The 23,387-nt window shown below is 42.2% G+C and overlaps 1 protein-coding gene across 1 annotated transcript in view; it reads right to left on the bottom strand.

Annotated features, from left to right (window-relative positions):
* Nucleotides 1-3,103: 3,103 nt before the first annotated feature.
* Nucleotides 3,104-23,387, bottom strand: part of THBS4 (thrombospondin 4) — a 40,933-nt gene continuing 20,649 nt past the window's right edge. The window contains exons 8-22 of the mRNA XM_005530075.3: nucleotides 23,192-23,329; nucleotides 22,502-22,579; nucleotides 19,128-19,280; nucleotides 17,642-17,746; nucleotides 17,310-17,417; nucleotides 15,692-15,851; nucleotides 14,932-15,050; nucleotides 14,100-14,152; nucleotides 11,947-12,140; nucleotides 11,491-11,669; nucleotides 10,038-10,086; nucleotides 9,742-9,938; nucleotides 9,071-9,243; nucleotides 6,769-6,908; nucleotides 3,104-3,333 (exon numbers count right to left, since the gene is read on the bottom strand). Coding sequence (XP_005530132.3) covers nucleotides 3,272-3,333; nucleotides 6,769-6,908; nucleotides 9,071-9,243; nucleotides 9,742-9,938; nucleotides 10,038-10,086; nucleotides 11,491-11,669; nucleotides 11,947-12,140; nucleotides 14,100-14,152; nucleotides 14,932-15,050; nucleotides 15,692-15,851; nucleotides 17,310-17,417; nucleotides 17,642-17,746; nucleotides 19,128-19,280; nucleotides 22,502-22,579; nucleotides 23,192-23,329 — 1,908 coding nt within the window. The 3' untranslated portion in view covers nucleotides 3,104-3,271. The remainder of the gene's footprint in view (nucleotides 3,334-6,768; nucleotides 6,909-9,070; nucleotides 9,244-9,741; nucleotides 9,939-10,037; nucleotides 10,087-11,490; nucleotides 11,670-11,946; nucleotides 12,141-14,099; nucleotides 14,153-14,931; nucleotides 15,051-15,691; nucleotides 15,852-17,309; nucleotides 17,418-17,641; nucleotides 17,747-19,127; nucleotides 19,281-22,501; nucleotides 22,580-23,191; nucleotides 23,330-23,387) is intronic.

The raw sequence follows: 23,387 nt of genomic DNA, 5'->3' as shown, positions 1-23,387 counted from the left end.
AGCATTGTGCAGCTGTTTTGAGACACAGATTTCTGATTTTTTTTTTTTTCTTTTCTTTTTCCCCCTCACTTGCCCAGATGGTGGGGTGGGCAGCTGTTGAATTTGACATGCTGAGATCCACACCAAGGAAGGTGGTTTGTCTTCGCGGGTGGTGGTTCTCACTGGTCGTGTCCTGTTTCGGTGTGTGCCAGCTGCAGGCTGCCTCCTGGTACTGCTGGCACCCATGCCAGAGAGCTGACCACACCCACAACAGTGTGGTTCTGAGAAACTCCTTACCAAGCTTCCAGTGGTAGCTACGATTCCCTGTGCAGCGCCTGGTGGGTGAGAGAGCTCTGCATGGAGCTGGGAGGGTGTGTGTTTGGACCTAGGAGCAAGGCAGAGACAGGTTTCTGAGTGGTGCCCAAGGACTGAAGCAGTCAAGTGCCTGTGCTCCACAGCCTCCCGCCAGTCTGCCCACCACTGCCCTCACCCATCACTGCAGCATCCTGGCAGGATGTTCCCTCCTTGCGATTCCAACCAGATGGTCTTCAGGGAACAGAAGCACTTGAAGTGTGTTTGCCATGGTGTTTGCAGCACACAGGAAAGAGTTAACCTTTTTTAAGAGGGTGGATCCTGGTGCGGGACTCTGAACTCTGAAGTAGTTACAGCTGCTGCTCCAGCTGAGCGCAGTCCTGCTGTGCAGGCGCTGGGGTCAAGAGTGAGCTACATACTCAGTTTTGAAGATGTGGGATTGCAGTGTCTTCACTTGCCAGAGGCCACACATGGAGCTATGTCTGCATTGCACAATAGTCCAGAAAGGGGTTGTGGTGCTAGGGAAGCTTTTTAAAATGCTTTTAAACAAGGACTGCACAATCACTGATGAGAATGTGAGAGGCAGAGGGTTTCCCAAGCCCAGACTGGGATCTTTGTGGGACAAATGTTTGCTACAGCTGGCTTCACTCTTGAGTTTATAGGCTGCCCAGCAGTTGGTGTATCAATAGACACAGCAAGCTCCAGCACCCCATCATAAGGTACCAACAGCTTTTTCTGAAATGTAAGTTCTGGCTGTCTGACTTGTAACTTTTATCTGTGGCTGTCAGCACTGGAAACCAGTAGGTTTTCTCTCAGGGGAGGTTAGAGCCTCACAGTTTCACACTGTTCACACACTGTTGCCTTTGGCAACAGCACGAGACCCTGAGCCTATATCTCACCTTCTAGCTTCCAGTGGCCATGTACTGGAAGAGAGCCTGGAAGAGGCAAGCTCCATGGTGATAAGCCAGCTGATAAAGGCAAAGGGCCAGGCTGCTCCCTCCCAGCCACTGTAGCAGGAGAGGCTCTGGCTGCAGACAGGGGGGCTGAGCAGAGCTTTGGAGCCTGGCAAGGATTTGCAGGTCAAGTACAGTGATGTTTCATGATGGGGCTATAGTGTGTGCTGCAGACACGTCAGGGTGGGCCAGGCCTGTTGCATCCACCGTGAGGAGACCACTTGTGCAAAATGTGAGCACTGCAGGCCCCATGTGTTCTGCAGAGGTGGTATGGGTGAGTGTAGTGACTGCCTTCTGCTCAGGCTATGCCCAGACCATTCACAGAGGATTTCTCCCTGGAGAAGGGGATTCTTCTGGTGAAATGCAAATGTATGATAAGGAAGATGTAAATTTGTTTTACAGTGTGTGTTCTCCTTCATAAATGAACAATACTGTAGTTACAGCCCATGCTCAGCTAGGAAAACACATTTTTTGTCATCTATTAAGCATAATTTGACAATGCCCTCTGTGTTGCTTCAAAGAAAACAGCCTTTCAGTCCTCAGGCATCTGGTGAGTGGTTGGGTTTAGTGATGCCAAGGGGAAAGGAGGACTGAAACTGGAGGACCTTTCATCATGAAGCACTGAACCAAAAGAATGCTTCTGCATCGTGCTTTTTGTCGTGGGACTCTGGGATCCTTGTGGGACAGCTCCTAGGGCCATCCTGCTTCCAGAAACTTTGGCAATGATGGAGGAGCCCACGGGAAAATTCTGCAAGTAGTCAAAGCCTCTGATAGCTTGTAATATCCTTAGGAGTATTTTTATTGTACTGAGAACAAGAAATGTTTTTTTGTCGTTTGATGCTTTCACCTGATAATTTAACTCAGCATTCCCCCTGTATCCTTGTGCTGAAAAAGAGCTAGGACTGTTCATTTTCCCAAGGTTACTTCTGATTTTAAAACTCATTGTGTTCCCTCCCTATCTGTTTCTTCCTTCCTCCTCCCTCCACGCTGAAGTGCCATTTCTAACTGTCCTTTCTAAAGTCACTATCCTACAGTTATTATAAAAGTACATAGTTATTTTTAAAGTAACTATCCTATCTATTCAAAAGTCCTTGAAGCTTGTCCTCCCTCACTTCCTAGCTCCATTTTGAAAGAGAATGTAGTAAAATTGCACACTGTATTAACATCTTTCTGCATTTCAAATTAGAGTGCATTTTGATACAGTTTCTCCTTGCTGTTTTTAGTCCTTTCCTAATGGTAACTAATGCTTAATGCAATGTTTTGGGGTCTTAGTTTGGTGACTTCTTTGCATAATATTGTAGTACCTGCCTAGAGAGCTTGACTCTGGCAACAGGTCAAAGCCTGGCTTTGTGTATATGAAAGTTAGGACTGTTTTATCTAGGTGATTCTGAATTTATTATCTCTGTTGTATTTTTGTTTGTTTGTTTTAGTTGCATACAAGTCTTAAGATGTGACTACAATGCTCTGCTGTCAGCTTTTTTGCTTTTCCAGGATGTGATAGTGTTCCTCAGAGTTTTTTTAGAGTGGGAGATCTAATACATTGCTTAAGAGGAGGTCTGCCAAAGGTAACAGTCTCCAAAGGCCTTAAAATTTCCTAAAGGAGACACAACCTATTCCTAGGAGGACAGGAAAGGTATTACTTGGCTCAGCCAAACAGCTCCAAACCACTTCATTACCAGGTGCAACCTGCTGTTTACAACACATTCAAGGTAGAAAAAGTTTCACTTTCTTCCCCACCCTGTTTAATACTGAATCCAAAAAGGCAATAGATTCAAACTTTTCTTTTAAGCAAGCTGTCATTCCATTTACATGTTGCTCTCTAGATTTTAGGGCAAATTTGAAAAGAAGTGAAGCCCAAGTCTATTTTGTCTCCTTTTTATTTTCACTTTTATACAAAAAAAAAGTCTGACATAGTCACATCAATGAGAACAAAGCTGCAGTGTGCACTCTGACAACAAAAATAATATAAGGATTTAAAATATATTGTTTTACTGTTTGCAATAGCAATGTTAGTTTGCTTTTACTTCTTAAATATCCCCAACACCAAATTGCTGCGCTTGAAATTCTTGAAAGTCCTCTGGGATGGTGTCTGAAAACAGGAAAATATGAAGAAGTTTAGTCTCTTCTGAAAAAATTAAGGAGCACTTATCCACCACCTACTGTCTTTTCAGCTAACAAGGAGTGTTTTCAGTTTTAGCTGGATACCACTGAAAAACACAAAGAGGCTAACAAGACAGTGAGTGCTACAGTGCCAGCCCAACAAAGAAGTACTATCAATCTTCAAATTACATATCTCTGAAAACTTTGTGGCTAGCGCTCTTAAATTTTTATCAATAAACACTGACCAGTGTGATAGATTGGCATTTAAGAAAAAAAGTAGGAAACAGCTAAAGAAGTTAAGGCTGCTGGGATTTTTTTCTCCTGGCCAATAGCTGGCCATTTCTGAGAATTGACAGTAGTTTTGACCATTGAAAAGTGAGATCAACCTGTGAGCACCACCCTTTAAAACCTAAGCCTGGGAATTTCTCTCTCTCTTTAGTTTCTGGCTGTAGTTTCTGAATAGGTAACAGGGCTCTGGTTCAGCCTCTCCCCCCACCAGGCTGGACAGGGCCACGGGGGGAGCAGGGCTGGCTGGATTCCTGCAGTTCCCGGGGAGGATGGAGACTGTGAAGTGTCAGGAGCCCCTTCCCAGAGGGTCTGAGCCCCTTCCTGGAGGGCTCGCTGAGCCTTGTACCAGTGGGGCTACCGGGACAGGCTGGTCCCTGGCTCGGCTGCAGATTTTCTATCGTGGCTGAGTTTCACCAGAGATTCCCGAGTAAGGAGAGAGAAGGCCATTGACCTGCGGCGGGCTGAGACAGTGACCACACTCTCCAGAGCAGCCACCGAAAATCTTCCATTGCAGACAGCTCCAGCTGTTGCTCTGGCAAAGATCACAGGACTATCCACAAGGCCACAAGGCCTGGGCAAGAGTTTAACCCAGATGAGACTTGCAGATTAATCCTTTTTCCAGAGAGGGGGGAAGAGAGAGTGATCAACATGTAAAGAGACAACATAAACTATCAAAAACAGTGAGGAAAGGAACTGAGCCTCAGATAGGAAGAGAATAAGAAGATCCACTAATAAGCTGAAATATTCTTTTGTTAGAAGTATGGAGATGGACAATAATTCAGTAATTCAAAAGTTCTGAAAAAACTCCTTTAATTCATGAGAGTATTTTGGGGGAAATGGAGTATTTCAAAGTGTGGATCTAAGCAAAGGTAATTCATTGATAGAGCTGAGCAAATGATGAAGGAGTTGTGATCCTGTGAGATGCTGGAACAGAAAAGGAGAAGTGAGAGTTGATGAAGACTTGTGGCCCTTAAGAGACAAAGAGAAAACATCTGTTTCCAGAGATGATCACAGAGACAGATGAAGAGAACTTTTGCCTTTGAATAACTCATCCTTAAAATGACACCCCTTGAATCATGGCCCATAAACACACCTCAGAGTAGTGGGAAATGGGAGGAAAGAACTGATGGCAGAGTTTCTGGGTGGCTGGCATCAGAGAAATAGAAAGCCATGAGAAAACGGTTTTCTTGTTAAAAGCTCCACAGACTGAAAAAAGAGAACTTTTTCTCTACAAAGACTGATGAAAGCTACTATATAGTTGGGACTATTTTAATCACCAGGTTTTGTCTATGCTGTCAGTTGGACAAGGGAATGGTTGCGTGGTGGGTGGGGAAAAAGGGTTTCTAGTGGTTTTATTCGGGTTTCTTATCCTTGTATTTTTGTTAATAAACTTCGTTTATGGCTTTTAAGTTTTAAGCCTGTTTTGCCCTTCTCCTAATCCATATCTCACAGCAAGAAATGAGTAAATTTTTCTAGTAATTTTTTAGCTAGTGCTTTAAAACCACGACAACCAGAAAGGCAAGAGAAGTGCTTGTCTTGCTCTGCAAGTCAGACACATTTGCAGCATCAGCATTTCAATTTCTCTTGTATTCTAATTCAACTTCCTTGTGATGGTTTCCCAGGCCACAAAAAGGGACAAAAAAGCATTAACCCCAGGACCAATAGCAACTGGCATAAAGACTTGGAAGAAGGAGCTGGAGATGGATCAATGTCATAAGAGCAGCTCCAATTCTGTTTGAAGCGTTATTTGCAGTCTGCCAGATCCCAGAACTTTTTATCTAGAGAGCCACAGACATATCACAGAGTTAAAGCTGTGGCCGGCAGTGGAGCCACAGCAACAAAGCTGCATGACCTCAAGTTGACTCCGATTATTTCCACCCTCATGCAGGAGAGGTAGATCTAAATGCAAAAAAAGGATATGTGTCTAAACACATACATGTAGAAAAAGGGGTAAGTCCTTTGCTTTTTGGTTGAACACTTTTAAAAGGCTTGACATTTCTTTCAGGCTTTTTCTGCATAATGTAGGAACTTCTCTGATATGGAAACAGAGATACTGTGGGACTTCAGAGTCTTTTTGAGTGGATTTCATTATCTTCATGTAGTTCCTGTAGCAATGCCACTTGCCTGCTCACTGCCATGTAAGTGTGACTTAGTGGCAGCTTTGATACATACTTTCTGGGAAACCACAATATTGTTGAAAATACTTAACCAATTAATTTTTATTTGTAAGCACTACTGTCTAGAAGTTCCCTGTTTAACTGTGACCTCCAACAGCCAGCCTCAGTGTACTAAGTGTCCAAGTACCAGAGTCCATCAACATAACACGCCACAGAGTGGCCATGTCCCCTACAGTCCTGGACTGGGCTTCTCGCATCCGCAGAAAGCAGACAAGGAAACTATTCCAACTTGGCTGTACATTATTTTCCAAAGGCTGGATATAGATGCTGAGAGGAGGACAGGCAGCACCTTCAGCCCCAGTTCAAGTTACCTGTACTGCTGCTGGGACAGAAATACCCTGAAATGATCAGCTTATGTGTGAGTGACTAAAGTTTGAGTTATTTTATATAGTGGATGATCAGTGCTAAGCTAAAAGGCTCCTTCCCCAAGAGTAGTAAGCCAGCACGCTCCCACAGAATCAGAAGCATTCCCACATGGGAGGAAAGGCATCTTATGATCTTGTCCCCCCACCACAGGACCAGCCAGCAAGTACACAAGTGACAGTGATGCCCGATGCCTAAGCTCACTGACTCTCCAGGTGTATTTCACCTTGTATTCAAAGCTCAAGGCATCTACATACATGTTGGCATCAGTGTATTTATTGTGTGTGCACAGCTTTCACAGTCAGTTGGTTTTATATAACATTCCTAATTCCCTGATGACAGCTATTCAGATGGCACATTCAGATGGCACATTCTCTGTAGCAGTGACTGCTGTGGGAGGAGCAGCTGTGAGGTGTTAGTTCCTGGCTGCCTGGCTGCAGTGTGCTGCTGGTGTCAGGGGAGGCATTTCACAGCTGTGAATAACTTGTAAAGGAAGGGCAAAGGACAGAATGCTAAATGGCTTAATCCAACAGCCTTACTACTGGTTCTTCATTGTCACTTAATTGTTAGCTAAAATGGCATAACAGCAACATTACCATTGCAGCGATATTTCAGGTTGGACCAAATAATGTTTTCCTGAGAGAAGCAGAAAACTCCAAGCCGTCCTCCACGCATCGTGGTGTCTATAGTTACACCAGAGTCTGCCACTAGGTCAGAGCCTTCATAAAATCTTGCCCTTAATGAAAGCAAACAGAAGCTTTATTAGGTCTTTTTGAAGGCTGCAACATTCCTGAAGGTAATGTTGTTATCCATGGAGACGCTATTACTTGGACATGCTATCCCTCTCATCTAGCCAGGGAAGAAAAAGCAATTAAGGTAGCTCCTGTGCAGGCTGGGAACTGGAGCAATACTGCATACTGGCAAGAGCCAGACAAGGGAGGTTTTTGAGAGGTTTCTATATATGCTAAAAAAGCTTTGGAATGTTTTACTTTTTCCTGTTGTCACTCCAGCTGAGTGCTTTAGCTCTTGAATTTTCCACAGTGATAGGAGATATCACTGTGATAGGAGTGATAGGAGAACCAGACTAGGTCAGTTGAAGAAGGCCAGATGGATACTGCACAGTTTGAAGTCTGAAGCTGAACTTTTTTTTTTGTTTTTGTAATAGGAGAAGTTTCAAACAAACCATTGGGATTTTAAACTTGTCTGTGAGATTTCTTTAAAAATGTGCATATAATTAACTCCAGGAACTCTTTTGCTGATCTAGCATCTTCTTGTTAGAAAACCCATCATCAAATTTCCAAATAGCCCTGTGAAAGCTGCACCCCACCAGCTTTTAATTGTGTCCTCTGTATTGTGGGCTTGAGCAGGACCACATTGGAGCCAGCTGAGCTGTTTGTTGGAGCACTGCCCAAATCAAGTCCTCAGCCTATGGGATACTGGGTAAATGACCTAGAGGACCAGGAGCCTTGGAGGACCCTGTTGTGGATGAGGATACTGCTGAACATTTCTGTATACAAGAAATGAGCGAATGGTGAAAGGAATGAAAGTTCCTGTGTCTTTTCATAAAATAAGGGAAAAAACCCAAATCCTGTTATGTTTCTGGCTTTATTTACTGATTTACTGAGGCAATTCAAAAGTATGTGTACAATGAATAGAACTTCCTGTCTTGCAAATTTCCATGGGAGGGGCTGGCTCAAGTGACTTTTTCCTAGGCTTCCTTGAAGCCTCCAAAAACTTCGCTAGACAAGCAGTGGTCTGTGGCATCTGCCCTGACCAGACTGCAGCAAGAGTGGGCAGAGAGCTGACAGAGGCTGGCTTTAGGCCTGGATGCCTTTAGTTTTAAAGGATTCTGCGACACAGACTGTGCTACTTTTCCCAGTTACAGGGAGCATTACTTAGGCTGGCTGGGGAGACTGCAGCCATAGGATATGTTTGCTCATGCAACAGCTTCACTAACTTCTTGGTCTAAAGGTAAGTTGCCACCCAAGGTCTATTTGCTACTGCCCTGTGGCTGGGGCACAATAATTGACAATATAAATGTTTTTAATCCATTTTAGCATAAAAAAGTGAATCATGCTCACTCCAATTACTACTGAAGATGATGCTCTGCACTAGAAAAGTGGAATAATTACATCAAGTTACTGTGTGTCAACTGCAGGGTGATGGTTTTCTTGAAGAAAAGGTGACTTACCCATATTTCTGTTCTATTATAAGGTTGAAAGACCTGATTTGATCGTGCCAGGGCAGTTAGTTTTTTGCATTTTAACATCAGCCTTGATCTACAAGCATAATTCTTGCTGATTGCTGGATGTTGCAGAATAAAATGTTTCATCCTGAATGGTGATTTTTTTTATATTGTTAACTTTTTTTCCCCAAAAAAAAACCAAAAGAAGGATATATAACATTCATTACTAAGCTTTGACAAACTTTCTGCTATATGCTGAGTAATCTTGAATCTATCACATAAAGATAATTATTTGTTAGTTACATTCACAACTTCTAAGTGGACAACTTTTATTCTTTTATTCCAGAATACATAAATGAACTATCCCAATTCCAAGAAAAATATTCTAAAAAATTAAGAAAATTTGAAATATATTGCTTTTCAGATCAGTGGCCAGCATAGCTTGGAAAACAAGGTATTAAAGCCAGAAAAGAGCTCATCAGAGTAAGCACAGTTAAGAGACAGATGGTCCATATAAAGAGGTTTAACTTGAAATTGTATAGGAAAAGAGCTGCAGGCTGAATTCCAAAAGTCTAATTTGTTACAAGCCTTCATCAGTACAAAGCCTAGACATAACAGAAATTCTCAGGTTATCATCTGAATCAGGTGTTGAGAAATTACAGTTTAGGCAGACATGTATCTGTACTCACCTTATCTATCCTTCCCTCTCTTACCTGATATAACCAATCTGAGGTCTGTGCTGCAAGAACCAGCGATAGGAGACTTTGTCTTTCCACCCTACATTTCGGGGGTCCTTCCAGAGCAGTCTGACCTGATCATTGGTGTCCCCTGTGTGCCAGAGAGAGTTGCGGAGGTGCTCACCAGGACCTGTCTTGGATTTCACAGCCTGCAAAAATAAAATTTTCCAACACTGGCCACGGACAGAAGTCACTTTCAGGAGCCAAGATTTTTTTTAGTGAGGAGCAGGTCTGCAGAAGCATACTCTCTGCTGCTAAAAAGCCCCTGACTTCTGTTCTACAGCCGCAGCCACTGCCTACGTGGACAAAGCAACCAGCTGGGTACTTGGACAAAGGAAAAGGAGGCAATCTGGCCAGTCAAGGTCAGAGCACAATCACTGTGGAGACTAAATGCTCCAGTGGATCAGAAAGGCAAGATGAAGTTCCTTAAAAAACCAGTGCTATTAAAAGGGCTGTGTGGCAGCTGCCTGACTTAACCATTTTGACAGCAGCTGCCAATAGAGAACAGCAGTCAGCACAGCTGGCATGCAGTGTAGTGGTTTGGCTTATGCATGGTGTGATCACCTAGCCCATGGCCAGCACATGCAAGATGGCACAGCCAGGCTGCAGTGAGCACTGTGTCCTTAGCTAGGAGCCACCACCAGTACCTTTAGCTGAATGCCGGGCTCTGCAACAGCTCTGAAGGGAGTTGCTTGCCAGTACGTCTGTTCCGTCTGTTTCCACATTACTACATAAAAGCTAGAGCTGTCTTGATAACCAAAAATAAAGCCAGCATAGTCGTCATCTGTCACTGTGTTGACATGAAAAGTGCCCTCAAAGTCAACGCCGTTAAAAGCCGTGTAACCTAAGAGTACACACAAGTTAAAAACAGTTCTACAGAACACACATTCATATTCTGTGCATTTTCTGATCTAAAACTTGAATCTCAGAAGAGACTACATACCAACAGCAAGGCCAGGATCACTGTTCATGGTCTGCACAATTTCCATCCCCTGTAAAGGTAAATTCAGGGTGGTTAGCATGTGTGGCAAACTGGATTAGCTAAGCCTGACAGCCTTTTCTGGTCTTCCTCTAGCATCTCCTTCATTCTTCTCTTTGCTCACAACGTATCTGTGACACTTGTAGGTCTGAACTAAAATCAGTGAGAATTGTAATCAAATACATAATCAATATTTCAGCTGCTTGCATAGCATGAGTTGGGAATGATTTGTTAGTTTTCCTAGTGCAGAATTAGTCATACTGGTATTTTGATAGTTTCTTTCCCTACCACAATCTTCTGGAAATCTGAATCTGGCCAAAACTGGGGTGCAGGGAAAGAGGGAAGAGGGTTGTGGTAGGAGAGCTTTTCCTAGGCTTAGCTCATACAGCTGGATCACAGAGTTCAGGGTTAAACTGACTGCCAGGACTGGGTTAAGGAAGATGTATACATCCCAGCTGGCTTGGCAGAGATTTTTGCAATGGGAAAAAACTGCATATTCCCTGTGACTCATAAGACATTAGCCACCTGAAGGCTAAAATTTGTTAGTGTAAATAGGTTACTGGACTCCATCCAGGAGTACTGCATCCAGCTCTAGAGTACCAGCACAGCGAGGACATGGACCTGTCGGAGCAAGTCCAGAGGCCACAAAGATGACCAGAGGGATGGATCACCTCTGCTATGGACATGGGCTGAGAGAATCAGACTTTTTTCAGCCTGGAAAAGAGAAGACTTTGGGATGTGGCCTTACAGTACTTGAAGGGAGCCTACCAGAAAGATGGAGAAGGATATTTTATCAAGAACATACAGTGACAGGACATGGGGCAATGGATTAAATGTAAGAGCAAGTAGGTTTATATTAGGTATGAGGAAAAAAAGTTTAACTCTGAGGGCTGTGAGGCACTGGAACAGGTTGCCCAGAGATGCCCCAAGCCTGGAAGTGTTCAAGGCTGCCTGGAGCTCTCAGAAACATGGTCTAGTGATGTATGTGGGCACATGGCAGGTTGGGGTTGGAATTAGATCAGCTTTGAGGTCTCTTCCAACCTAAACCATTCTATGATTCTATGAAATGCTCTGTTATTTAGCATGTCAGACTTTTAAATTATCAGAAGGATTAATGAAACTTGTTTGCTACAGAAATATTTCAGTGGGGTAACACATGTCTGCCTTCTAGCAGTAGCAAAATCCACCCAGAGTAAGTTGGCTAGTATATAACTGGTTTTGATTATTGAGAATATCAATTTTGATAGCTTGAAGCCTATCAAAAGGAAAATTCTGTCATTATTACTCTTGAAAATAGTCTACTAATCAACAGCTTCCATGTTTCATGTCTGCCAGGGGTCCAGCAATTACAGAGCCAATTTTATTGTTATCAAATGATCTTTCTCAAACAGGTAAGAAAGACCAAGTGTATTTTTACCTGGTTCAGAACCACCCAGTTGGGATCAATCTGCGCATCCCCCTCTGGGTCCAACACCACTGTCTGATAGGCCCTGAAGTCTGTCAAGGTGATCTCTGCATTCTCAGGACACACATCGATCCGATCAATCACTGTATCCTGGTCAAAATCAGACTCACAGACATTGCCAACTCCATCACCTGAATGCATCAGAGAAGGAAAAGGAGATTTATGGTGCAGCAAGTAGTGATATCTGGCCCAGCCATGGGATTAGGGTGTCCAAGAAGCACGCAGAGTGTCAGCTCTGCTGGCTGTAGTGCCTGAGAAAGTGCCTCTGTTTTGGCTAAAGGGTCCCTGAGTGCTGCTGTTGTTCTTGGGATGAGTGTATGCATTGCTAATGGTTGTGTTGCATCCTGGTGCATACAGCCTGGAGATGAATGCCTGAGAATCAAAACAGCTCCTGAAGGCCCATCTTACCATTATCATCTTCCTGCCCTGGGTTGGGGACCAGTCTGCAGTTGTCAGGGCCCGGGGGTAAGAGGTCAGGAATGCCATCATTATCATCATCCTCATCACACTCATCACCCAGCCCATCCTTATCTGTGTCCAGCTGGGAGCTGTTAATAACAGTAGGGCAATTGTCTGTGCTGTCCTGGTGCCCATCACCATCGCTGCAAGCACAAAAACAAAAAAAAATGGTATACCAGCGTCAGCTCCTGCCTCTGCACAGGGAACAGCAAGGACACCTGAGGGGGAAACACAACAGTGGCAGCTCTGGAGCTGGAAGCAGACCAGCAGGCAACAAAACCTGTTTTTGCTCAGGTGGCTGAACTGCAAGGAGAGCAGGAAAAAAGAGACTCAGATAAGATAAGGTGGCAGGAAAGCAAAGACCAAGCCAAAAATTCTCACAGTAAGTAAGCCTTACATGGTGTGAGAAACATACTGGAGCCCAAGAACCCAGTCAGTGTCCACTCCTAAAGGGAACACATCCAGCAAGTGCAGTGTCACCAATCAACAGGCACTCAGAAGACAGCAAGAGCTGGACCTTGTCTTACGTACACGTGTCTTTGTGCTCATGAACATGCAGGTGTGAGTGTGAATGAAACTTTACACTTGACACTCTACATGAGCACCTGAAATCAGACATTTGAAAACAAGCACTGTTTTTAATCACCTTCCTGCATAGCAAGTTTTCATGGTGGATTTGGCACTGCTACATTAGTGCTTGTACTCAATGGTCTTGAAGGTGTTTTCCAAAGTGAATGATTGCCATCCTGCAGCTGGGACATGCAGTAAGAAATAGAGGAGAAAGTCTGTAGCTCCCTCCAGGCCTTGGCTGCATCAGCTGGTTACAGTGAAGAGCCACCAGGCCCAGGGACACAGACTACAGAAGAAGGTGCAAGAAGTTATGGGTGGCTACATAACCTCTCCATCCCAACTGTTAAGTGCATCCCTGAAATAAACCTGCCCAAAGTGTGGTGTGTTTTGTATTCACACCAAAACAAAACTGATTTCTAGCAATTAGCAGGCATGTTTTCCCTCAGTAGCTTCTTATTAGTGCAGGTGGAGTAGAAGTGGCCTACAACCAAATTAAGGTCACGCTATGGCTTATAGGTAGGAATATTCCCAAATACGTCGCCCCTGCTTAAGAAATACGCTTTAATTTTAGGTAAGAGTAATCAATATTTGCAATATTGAGATAAAATGCAATAAACACCATACATGTGTATCTACTGCAAGGTTAAGTATGCTTCACACAGGAAATGCTTCACACACATTCACATTAGTGAAATTTATAAGGGAGGGAAAAAGTCCTTTTTTAAAAACAGAAGAAAGAGCAAAGACATATCAGTTTAAGAGTAAAATGCTGATGGCCTTGGCAGCTACTAGCTCAAGATTGGGAATGATCCCTTCAGAGACATGAAAGTGGGCTCCCTGCAGGTCTTTTTGCAGAGAGCAGCACCCACCAACAGCCCTGGGGTGAAACTCTGTGACAGCACAGGATTTGTCAAATCCCTTGCCTCTTGCTGTAAGTGAGGTGCATGTGGGAGGACCTGCCATCCCATAATCTGGTTATGCTGAAGCTGCTTCCAGAAAAGTGATGCAATTTGTCATGGGATGTGCTGCTGTGAATGCTCAAGGCATATGAAAGCCATAGAGAAAGGATCCTTGCCAGTCTTGCTGTACTAAAGCAAAGGAGTTGCTCTGCAAGTGTTTAACACTTTATAATAAAATTTTGTTTCTGCAACACTAGGTTCTTAAGGAAAAACATAGAGCCCGTAAATGTGAAATTTCTGCTTAGGAAACAGAGAAATAAAAGAGGAATGAAAAACAAAAAGAAAAAGGAAAGAGATTTTCTCACTAAGAAGCTCTGAGCATTACTCTGCATTTCACAGCCAGAGAACTGCTTGAATGTCACTTCCACAGGAACTCAGCGTAAGCCTGTGTGAATGGCTATAAGGGTGAAGGCTCCATAAGTGTACTACCACAGGAAAGTGAACAAACAAGGCCAATAAATACTAATGCTGTTTTTTAAATAACATCCCTCTGGAATTAAATCCAGGCTAGACAGAGGGATTACAGCTCTTCACAAATGCTTCAGCTCAGGACTAGCCTCTCTCACAGCATACCTGTCCTGATTGGTATCACAGGAATCTCCAACCAGGTCATTGTCGACATCCGACTGCAAAAGGGAACAAAGTTCCAGTATCAGCTGTCAAGAGCATCTATTTAAATTGTAGGATTAAATCAAAACACAACACAAGACACTTGTTTTAGAGAATATATTTTCTCTCTTGCATCATCCATCTAACCAAAAATTGTTTTATAAAAAAAAAGGACAGTGAATAAACACAGTTAAACTTAATTGAACAGTTCAAGCAAGATTCCTCTACTATTGAAAATAAGTATTCCTCATTTGTAGCCAAGGTTTATTTCTTAAGCATCTTTAAAAATCTAGCATGTTTCTCTATAGTTTCCAACATTTTTCGTTAGTCACAGGGGGTGAAATCTGAATTCCAACATATGAAAAGTTACAATGACTTCTCACCTGGGAGCGCTGAGAGTTTTGATAAATACAGACACCAAGATTTTTGTGCAGGTTAAAGAAATAGGAAGTGTAACTAAATCACACCCCTGTGTGGAGTCTAGCATTGAACTCTGCGGGACTGAAGCCCATTTCTGAGCATGAGAGTAAAAGATACATCTGGGTAGAGGTCCTAACAACATCCCAAACTGTGAGAGTACAACTAGGGGCTCCCCTTTTTCACATTAGGAGAGTCAGCATGTCTGTAAAACTCCTGAATACCTAGATATATACTATACTATATTATCCAGGAAATACACTTTATTATTATAATACAAACACTACGGTTTCATGGCTTGCTTCATTCTCTTGCACATTTTTAGGCCTCAGCAGTCCCTCTCCCTAAACAAGAATAATTTTTCCTTCTGCCTGCTAACCTGGTTTGGGTTGCTGATTGTAGGGCAGCTGTCACAGGCATCACCAACACCGTCATTATCTGTGTCCTCCTGGTCTTCATTGGGAACTCTCTGACAATTATCCAAAAGATTCTTAACACCTAGAGCAAAGTGGATTGTGTATTAAAGACAATTCCCATATTTGTCCATACTGGACAATATAAACATTAAAACAGTAAAGACTGTTCCTTTTCAGCAACTACTTAATCCTGCAATGAAATTTTAAGTCTGCACAGTAAATTTTTCTTTTGTGTGCATCACTCATTTAATAGTAGGAACATCTTGCTGAAGCACAGCTGTCCACCCCATCACACCCTTTAATTACACACAATTCATTCTATCCTGTTTCTGTATCACAGCTTACAGGATGGGACATTTAATCTTTTTAATTACATTTGAAGTGGTGTGATTTTTTCACTTCTTTCAAAGCCTCCCACAGCAATGAAAACAATATGTTGTGTAGCTCTCAGGTACCAGTGACTGGCAGCAGCTGGATGCTCTGGAACATTTGTACCTTTAAGGAAATGCTGAATGATCAACAACCTTAACTTCTACATGAAACAGGGCTTGGTTTCTCTGTTACAGTGTACAGTGCTTCCAATGTAGGCTAAGATAGGTATTAACTGAATTAAAAGGATTAAAAACACCGATTTCATAAAGACTATGTGTTACATGAAATCTAATGCACACTCTGGGCAAATTTGAATGACATCAGAGAAGCTGAAAGTAAAAAATCACCAACCATCCCCATCCATGTCATCATCACAAGCATCTCCTTTCCCATCACCATCTGTGTCCCTCTGGTCATTATTCAGGACATTACGGCAGTTGTCACAAGCATCCCCGAAGATATCTTGGTCACTGTTTCTCTGGTTAACATTGGGAACCAAAACACAGTTATCCTGCAAGAGACACAGAATCAGACATCATTTGGGGTGTGAACCTTTAATTTCTACTTTAGTTGATTTATAAAACGCTTGTATTTATTTCTATTTCCAAAAAGAACCACCAAAAAACAAACACAAAACAACAAAATAGTGTGAGCAGTTTTGACATTTTATGTCAATATTAGCTCTGGATCACATTTCACCTGCTCCCTCAAAGCTCTGCTTTGAGCCACTTCTGATCACAAACACCCAGTACCATAAAGCTTTACTTATAACCTTGATTTCTGATTCTCATTTTGCATGGGTAGATTGTGAGGAGCCTGTTTTGGTACCCGAGCTTTCTCACGTGGTCCTTCTCAAAAGCTGCAGTTCAGAGACTGACAAGGTTTGCAGATGCTCTCAGTGAAAGGCCACTGCCCCCTTCTGGTACAGACTAGCTGGAAACTGGGAAAAGAACTTGATGCAAAAAAGTACCGGATTTTTTTGGTTTTGGTGGTTTGTTTATTTCAAACAAGCTGCTATTGACTTTTAAAGTCCACCAGGAGGTATATGGAGAAAATTTTATTTCAAAATAGTATGAAATTTCTATACCTATCTAGCACACCTATCATCCTGTTGCCCATAGGGTAGAACAACGGACATTCGAAAAAATATAGAAGTTACTCGATTATGAAGGTGCTGAGCCTGCAAATAGATTTACGATTGTAGGAGGATTTAATTTTTTCATTTTAGAACATTAATAAAACCAGTTGATTTAAGCTAGCAGAATTTAGCGTGGAACTCTGTGGCAAAGCAGCCTGAGACAGACCTTCTGTGACTGCTAGTCTGCCCTAGCTGCAGGTGGACATTTGTACTCTGGATAACATGTTCTTGTTCCCTTGGACGGACATTAAGCAGTATCAGTCAGCAATCTTAATACAGAACAACAGTGGGCTTGTAAGAATACCGGGTGAAAACAAAACAGCTTTTCCAATCTGAATGAATCCTCTAATATATTTTGCTGTGTGTACCCACATGGAAACCTCTTCTGCTTTGGGGATACAATCCAAAGCTTTTTCAAGTTATTGGCAAGACACGCGTTCATTTATGTGGGTTTTGGATCCCCAGTGAAATGTGTTGTCAGGTCAACCTGCTCTTTAAATAGATGTTAATGCAAATAATATTCCTGAAGGTCATGCTATGGGAGACTGTGACTGAAGGACACAAGCTCTATATACAAAAAGCTTTAGAATTAAATGATAAAAGATAGTAATGGAGGATACACAGGTGGGATTTGAGGCTGTGTAGGTTAAGTCTTGCAAGAATGAGCATTATGTAAAAGAAAAAGACAGGGTTTAAGGGGCCACTGACAGTGACCAGTATGCAACAATCTGGCAAACAGCAGTGAGTCAGATTTCAGAATCACTTTCATTTGCAGCAACAGGAATTCCTTCTGTTTGCACAGATGCCTGCATCCTGATCCATACACAGCACCTGCTCATTGGGAATGCCATCTCCATCTGCATCATCATCACAGGCATCTCCAATCCCATCACCATCAGCATCTTCTTGTCCAGAGTTTGGGACAAATCTGCAATTGTCCTAGACAAAAAAGGAGACAAGTCTGGTGTTCTATAGGTAAACTGGATGCCTTCATAATTTGAATGACTTTTTCCTATTATTAATTAATTGGAAATTAATCATCAAATTTAATAGAATTCAATAACCTGAATAAAATATGACTACATTGAGTCATGTTTATTACAGTCTTCTTCTTTATCCCTTCATGCTCTGAATTATTATAGAATTAAGAAAGTGTTTCTTACCTTTCTGCAGTTTTCAGCAGAGCATGAGAGTTCTTCATTGGGGTAGCCATCGATGTCAACATCTTTTCCACAAATATAGCCATCACCAGCCCAGCCAATACCACACTATGAATAAAACATCATGGTAATACTATCAAAAGGTTAATGAGTCACTGTAGAAATAGTCAAGAAGGAAAATTCAAGAAATTCAAGAAAAAATTCAAGAAATATTCAAGAAGGAAAAACACACCAGTCTTGAAAACAGCAGCATATGGAAGTCATGGCCAGACACTGAAGGTACAATGAGGTACAGAGAGCTTATAACAAAGGTTTTCTTTCCACATGGAGAGATGCTGCAGTGTATCCAGACATAGCTAGAAAGAACTACAACTTGATGTCAACTGGAATGTGTGCCTGCCACACCAAATGATTTCAGCTGGATCTTTAGATTTCTTATCGACACTGGCCAGGAACTAATTTTGGCTCCTCAGCTGGCAGGCTGAGAAGAAAATAGGAGACTAGGTAAAGTATACACCTAGCATCTCAGCAAGGAGCACATGATTAGATGGGACGACTGTTTTGTTCAGTATCTCAAGAACACATCTGCAACTAGAGGAAGTTTAAAGAGAAAACTGTACTGGAATTTACAGTTTGCATCTACAAGACAAATGAATCTGCACACAAGTTTCTCCTAGCCAATTAAATTATTACTGTTTCAAACCAACACATCATTTGTGTCAAAGACATATGCAAAGAACTGCATGTCAAAATCTGGCCTTTCCTTAAAACCAGGACTTGCCTGCTACAAGCATCTAGGCATCTTCCCATTACAGCATGGACTTAAAATACCCTAGATTATTTGTCTTTGAAACAGATGTACTTAAAAATGAGACCAAAGCAAGTGCCAGCAAAAGCATGCACTGTAACCAAATTTAGGACACAGGATTAGTCTCTTGCTTTCTGTTGCAAGATGGAAAAACTAAGTAATATACTTCAGTATACTCTTACAGTGGAAGTTCATATACTGCTTCTGCTCTTCTGCTCCCATAGCTGGTAAGCTCAGAACAGCCTCCCTGTGCCTGGAATCTGTCATCTCACTTTAAAAAACACTGTCTCTATCAGCCAGCAAATACAGGCATGTTCGCTATGCAGAAAGGATCCTTACTCAGAGCTATGTCACTGAGCACCAGGAAAGGAATTTGTCCTTGTGAGATCTTCTGTAGAGTGACACTTGACAGTCTTTTCTGAGGAGACTACATAAAGTCTACAAAAGTGATTCCTAAAGATCTAATTACATAGACACAGTGAATATGATACATGAACATGGCTGCTTTACAGACATGTGGCAAGAACAAAATAATTGCAAGCCAGTTTTCACAACTGGTCTTGACCAGTGTGCCACAATTGGTAGAACATCCAACTGTACAAAATGACCACAAAGCCTTTCTCATTCCAGCCTAAAACAGGCTGGATTTCACTGTAAAAATGCATAAATTGATGAACTCACAATACATGTCACATCTCCTCTCCTCTCCTCAATACAACGGGCATGGATACTGCATGGATTGAGGGATCGATTCCTACAACTTCGTTCAGCCTGGCATCCCCTTGTTTGGTCTCCTGTATATCCTGGTTTGCACTGGCCACAGCGGTAAGACCCCTGTGAGAACAAAAAGTCACCAGACAACCTTTTAACAGTACTTTTTTCCTTTTTAAAGCAAGCACAAGAGCAAGACTCAAGTCATACTGTTTAGCCTTAGTTTTTTATCCACTGAGGTCTCTTATACTGTGAACAAACTTTATTTTCTACAGGAAAATTATATTTGGCTCCCAGAGTGCATGCTGGAAAACATATTCAACTCTTGCCTGTTTAGACCAGTGTTCTGTTAAACCAGAGAAAAATCATATAGCAGCAAAAGCTTCTTCATGATGTCTTGTCTTTGCCAGCATCACCTTGCACTGCTTCCAGGTGGCTGAAACTTTGTGTAAAACTCTAAGCAGCAGCTGATTAATTAGGCTGGATGATCTTATTTCACTGTAAAGCACACCTGTCAGTTTATCTAAAGGCAACTGGTCACAAATTTTAATCAAAGAGAAATAAGGTTCATCATGTCTTTGCCCCATTTTATTTTTTTAAGTTAAAATGTTTTTAAGCCAATTTGATCCAAATCTCTTTCTTCAGAAAATAATTCTGTATCTGAAGACACAGCCATCTTCATTTACACTGCAATAAGAACATCCGTGTAAGTTTTTGCTATGGTTTACCATGGCACATGCATATGTACTTCATATGTATTACTCTCTTGTGTAAACAAACACAAGCTAAGCAAAGGAATCTCATCATGTGCTGGGCCAATCACCATATGATATATAGAGAAAAATGCTTATAAGTGAGGTCTTCTTTAGGCATCCAATGTGGCTTTTGTCTCTGTTTCAGAGTCTTGCAGACCTGTAACCTAAGACATAAAAGTTAATTGAGAACAATCTATTTATCTTACGGAGAATAATTATTTTTTGACAGGTCAAGGGACAGAAATGGACAGGTATCTGACAAATGTGTATCTAACCATTGGTGAAACTGAGGTGCTTCATACAACTTCACTCTTCATGTACAAAGTTTATTGGAAGAACTGTCAGGACTGTTGTAGTCCACCATCACAAGGAAACCTTATTTCTCAGGTGGGCATTATTTTTTTCCTCTATTCCTAACTTTGTTACAGATTTTAACTCTGTTCTGTCTGGATACTTTCAGAATGAAGATGAAAATAAACAGATGACTGAAAAGTAAAGTAATTCCTGGGCCATGCAAATGGTATGGCTTACTTGAAACACAGCAGCCTGTGCACTTTAACCTAATGGATGGCAGGGTAGTATCTTCTGGAGTCTACTGAATTTGCTCGATATATTCTGTCCTATATCAAGCTCTGGTATGCATTAAAATAGCCTCTAAGGCAGCATTTCCAGTCCAGACTGTTTCTGATGGGATACAGGATTAGACACCCCATACTGCTCTGTTTTGACAGATGGCAGGCCACTTGGTGCCTGCCCTCTGCAGACAAGGCCCGACAGCTTCCCAAAGAAGCTGCATGTCTAGTCTTACAGCAAGATACAAAATGTTACAGTGAACCTTCTAAATATTAAAAAAAAAAATGTACAAACATACTGAACAGTGAAAGCAGCCCTGAGAAAACAAGCTTATTCTCAAGGAAAGGTAACACTGAACACAAATGGTAGCCTCAACAATACTTCGCTTCAGAAAGGACCACCTTTATATCTGAAGGATACTTTATACCTTTCTCCTGCTATGAAGGAAGCCTGTGGCATGCACAGAACAACCAGGGGATCTGGCCCAGACAGCATGGATTTATGAAAGGTAGGTCCTGTGTGCTCTGTAAGAGGGTGACCTGCTCAGTGGGTGAGCCTCTGACACCATCTCCCACAGCAATCTGTGGGGGAAACTGGCAGCTGATGGCTTGGGCAGATGCACTGTTCACTGCGTTAAAAACTGCCCAGGCCCAGAGAGTGGTGGTGAGTGGAGTTACATCCAGCTGGTGTCTGGTCACAGGTGCTGTTCCCCAAAGCTCCACAGGCTGGGGCAGAGTGGCTGGAAAGGGCCTGGGGGTGCTGGTGCCAGCAGCTGAACATGAGCCAGGCTGTGCCCAGGTGGCCAAGAAGACCAATGGCATCCTGGCCTGGCTCAGCAATAGTGTGGCCAGCAGGAGCAGGGCAGGGATTGTCCCCCTGTCCTGGGCACTGGTGAGGCCACACCTCGAGTGCTGTGTCCAGTTCTGGGTTCTTCATTACGAGAAAGACACTGAGGTGCTGGAGCGAGCCCAGAGAATGGCAACTAAATTGGTGAGGGATCTGAAGCACAAGTCCTTTGAGGAGTGGCTGAGGAAGCTGAGGGGTGTTTAGCCTGGAGAAAAGGAGGCTCAGGGGGGACCTTATAATTCTGCAAGTACCAGAAAGGATGCTATAGGTGGATAGTGTTGTTTTTTCTCCCAAGTAAGAAGTGATAGGAGAAGAAGAAATGGCCTCAGATCCTCAGGCCCTCTCAGGTCAAGGGAGATTAAGACTGAATATTAGCAAGATTTTTTTTACAAAAAGGATTGACAAGCATTGTAACAGACTGTCCAGGGAAATGGTAGACCCACTATTCTTGAAAGGGTTCAAAATATGTGTGGATGTGGCACTTGGGAAAATGGTGTAGTGGCGCGATTGTCAGTACTGTGTTAAGAGCTGGACTTGGCCTTACAGGTCTTTTCTACCATAAACGATTCCATGATCATGTGATTCTATGTCTAACTTGCTTCACAGCTTTAAAGTGGCTGTATGCCCATTTTATTGGATCCTAACATCTTTCAAACCACTTTTACTTCTCCTATGCTTGCACTCCTGGGTTTAATATCCGTGGGCATTAACAGTCTTGTACTAATTGTAGCTCTCTTTGTTTCCATTTATTTAGAGGGGTAATTGTTCTAGTATGCATAACTCCTATAAAGAGAGCACCCAGGAGAACAGCTTGTTGCAGCAGTTCTCAGGAGGCAGAAGATAAGGGAAGCAGAAGTTTAATCTTTCAAAGGAGGTTTCTTGCAATACCATACCCATAAACACACATCACTGGATGGTATGGAGAGAAGAGCTCCTGATCTTCAAGAGAAATGATAAGGATACAACTCGGATGGATGTGTTCATGACAAATCAAGTATTAATTTTTCTTGTTATTTGCTAGGAAAAGAGGCAAGGCTTCTTTGATTTATAAGAAGACAAAAAAACCCTGTATTATTAACTGTTCTTTCATCAGACCCATAAATCCAATCCTAGCCTCATGGAATTTTAAAACAATTGATTTTTTCAAGGCATAAATGAAAAGACGCTTACCAAAGTGTTTATGCAATGGGAATTCGGAACACAGAGTCCAAGTCCTCCATTCTGACATTCATCAATATCTAAGCAGACCTAGCAATAAACCAAATCCACAAATAATAAAAAAAATGTCAATTTATTGAGATCAAAGACTGAAGAAACACCACCACAGTGTAAGACTAGAAAAGAGATGTAGCATCTTCTGAAACTGCTCTCAGAACATCACAGACATATCCATAGGCTAACTTTCTAAACCCTGGAAAAGCAGAAAAATTCAACTTTAGGATGGGCTCTGTTCACCCAGAAAAGTTTATACAAAAACTGTGTTCCCATTCCAGGGTGCTTACAGAAATATGAAAAAAAAAAAAAAAAAAAAAATTACAGTAAAATAGGTCTTTTTAATGATTTTCTTCCTAGTCCAAAGCCAGTTTACAGAAATCAACAGAGCACCCTGAAGCTGATCAGAGATACTTACAAAGATAATGACATTTTTTCTTGTCTCTATGTCAGTCAAGAGTACTAGATTGTTAAAACTCCCATTAAAGCTATGCAAACATAAATCAGACCTCCAACAGCAACACTGAGCACTGCCTGACAGCATAAGGCAATTATGGAATGACTGAAAAATAAATACATTTCAATACAGATGAACTGCTAAAACCAGCACCTTGCAATGGAAGTTGTCATGGAGGTGCTAGCACTCACCTGCTTATTGCTCTTAGCATAGCTGAGTCCTATCCCTTGCATGGCTTGTCCTGTATATCCTGGAGGACATGTCTCACATCGGAAACCTGGAGCAGTGTTCACACATCGCACACCAGGGAAGCAAGGGTTGTAACGACACTGCAAAGAAAAAAATGAACCAAGCACATGTTTGTGCTTCAGTTAACATCCAGACTCT

The sequence above is a fragment of the Pseudopodoces humilis genome, chromosome 4 (assembly GCF_049639895.1).
Source record: "Pseudopodoces humilis isolate 2021_Gansu_Grassland_sample_001 chromosome 4, ASM4963989v1, whole genome shotgun sequence".
NCBI lineage: Eukaryota > Metazoa > Chordata > Aves > Passeriformes > Paridae > Pseudopodoces > Pseudopodoces humilis.
The sequence above is the reverse complement of the archived record's forward strand: the minus strand, read 5'-3'. Positions and strand labels throughout refer to the sequence as shown.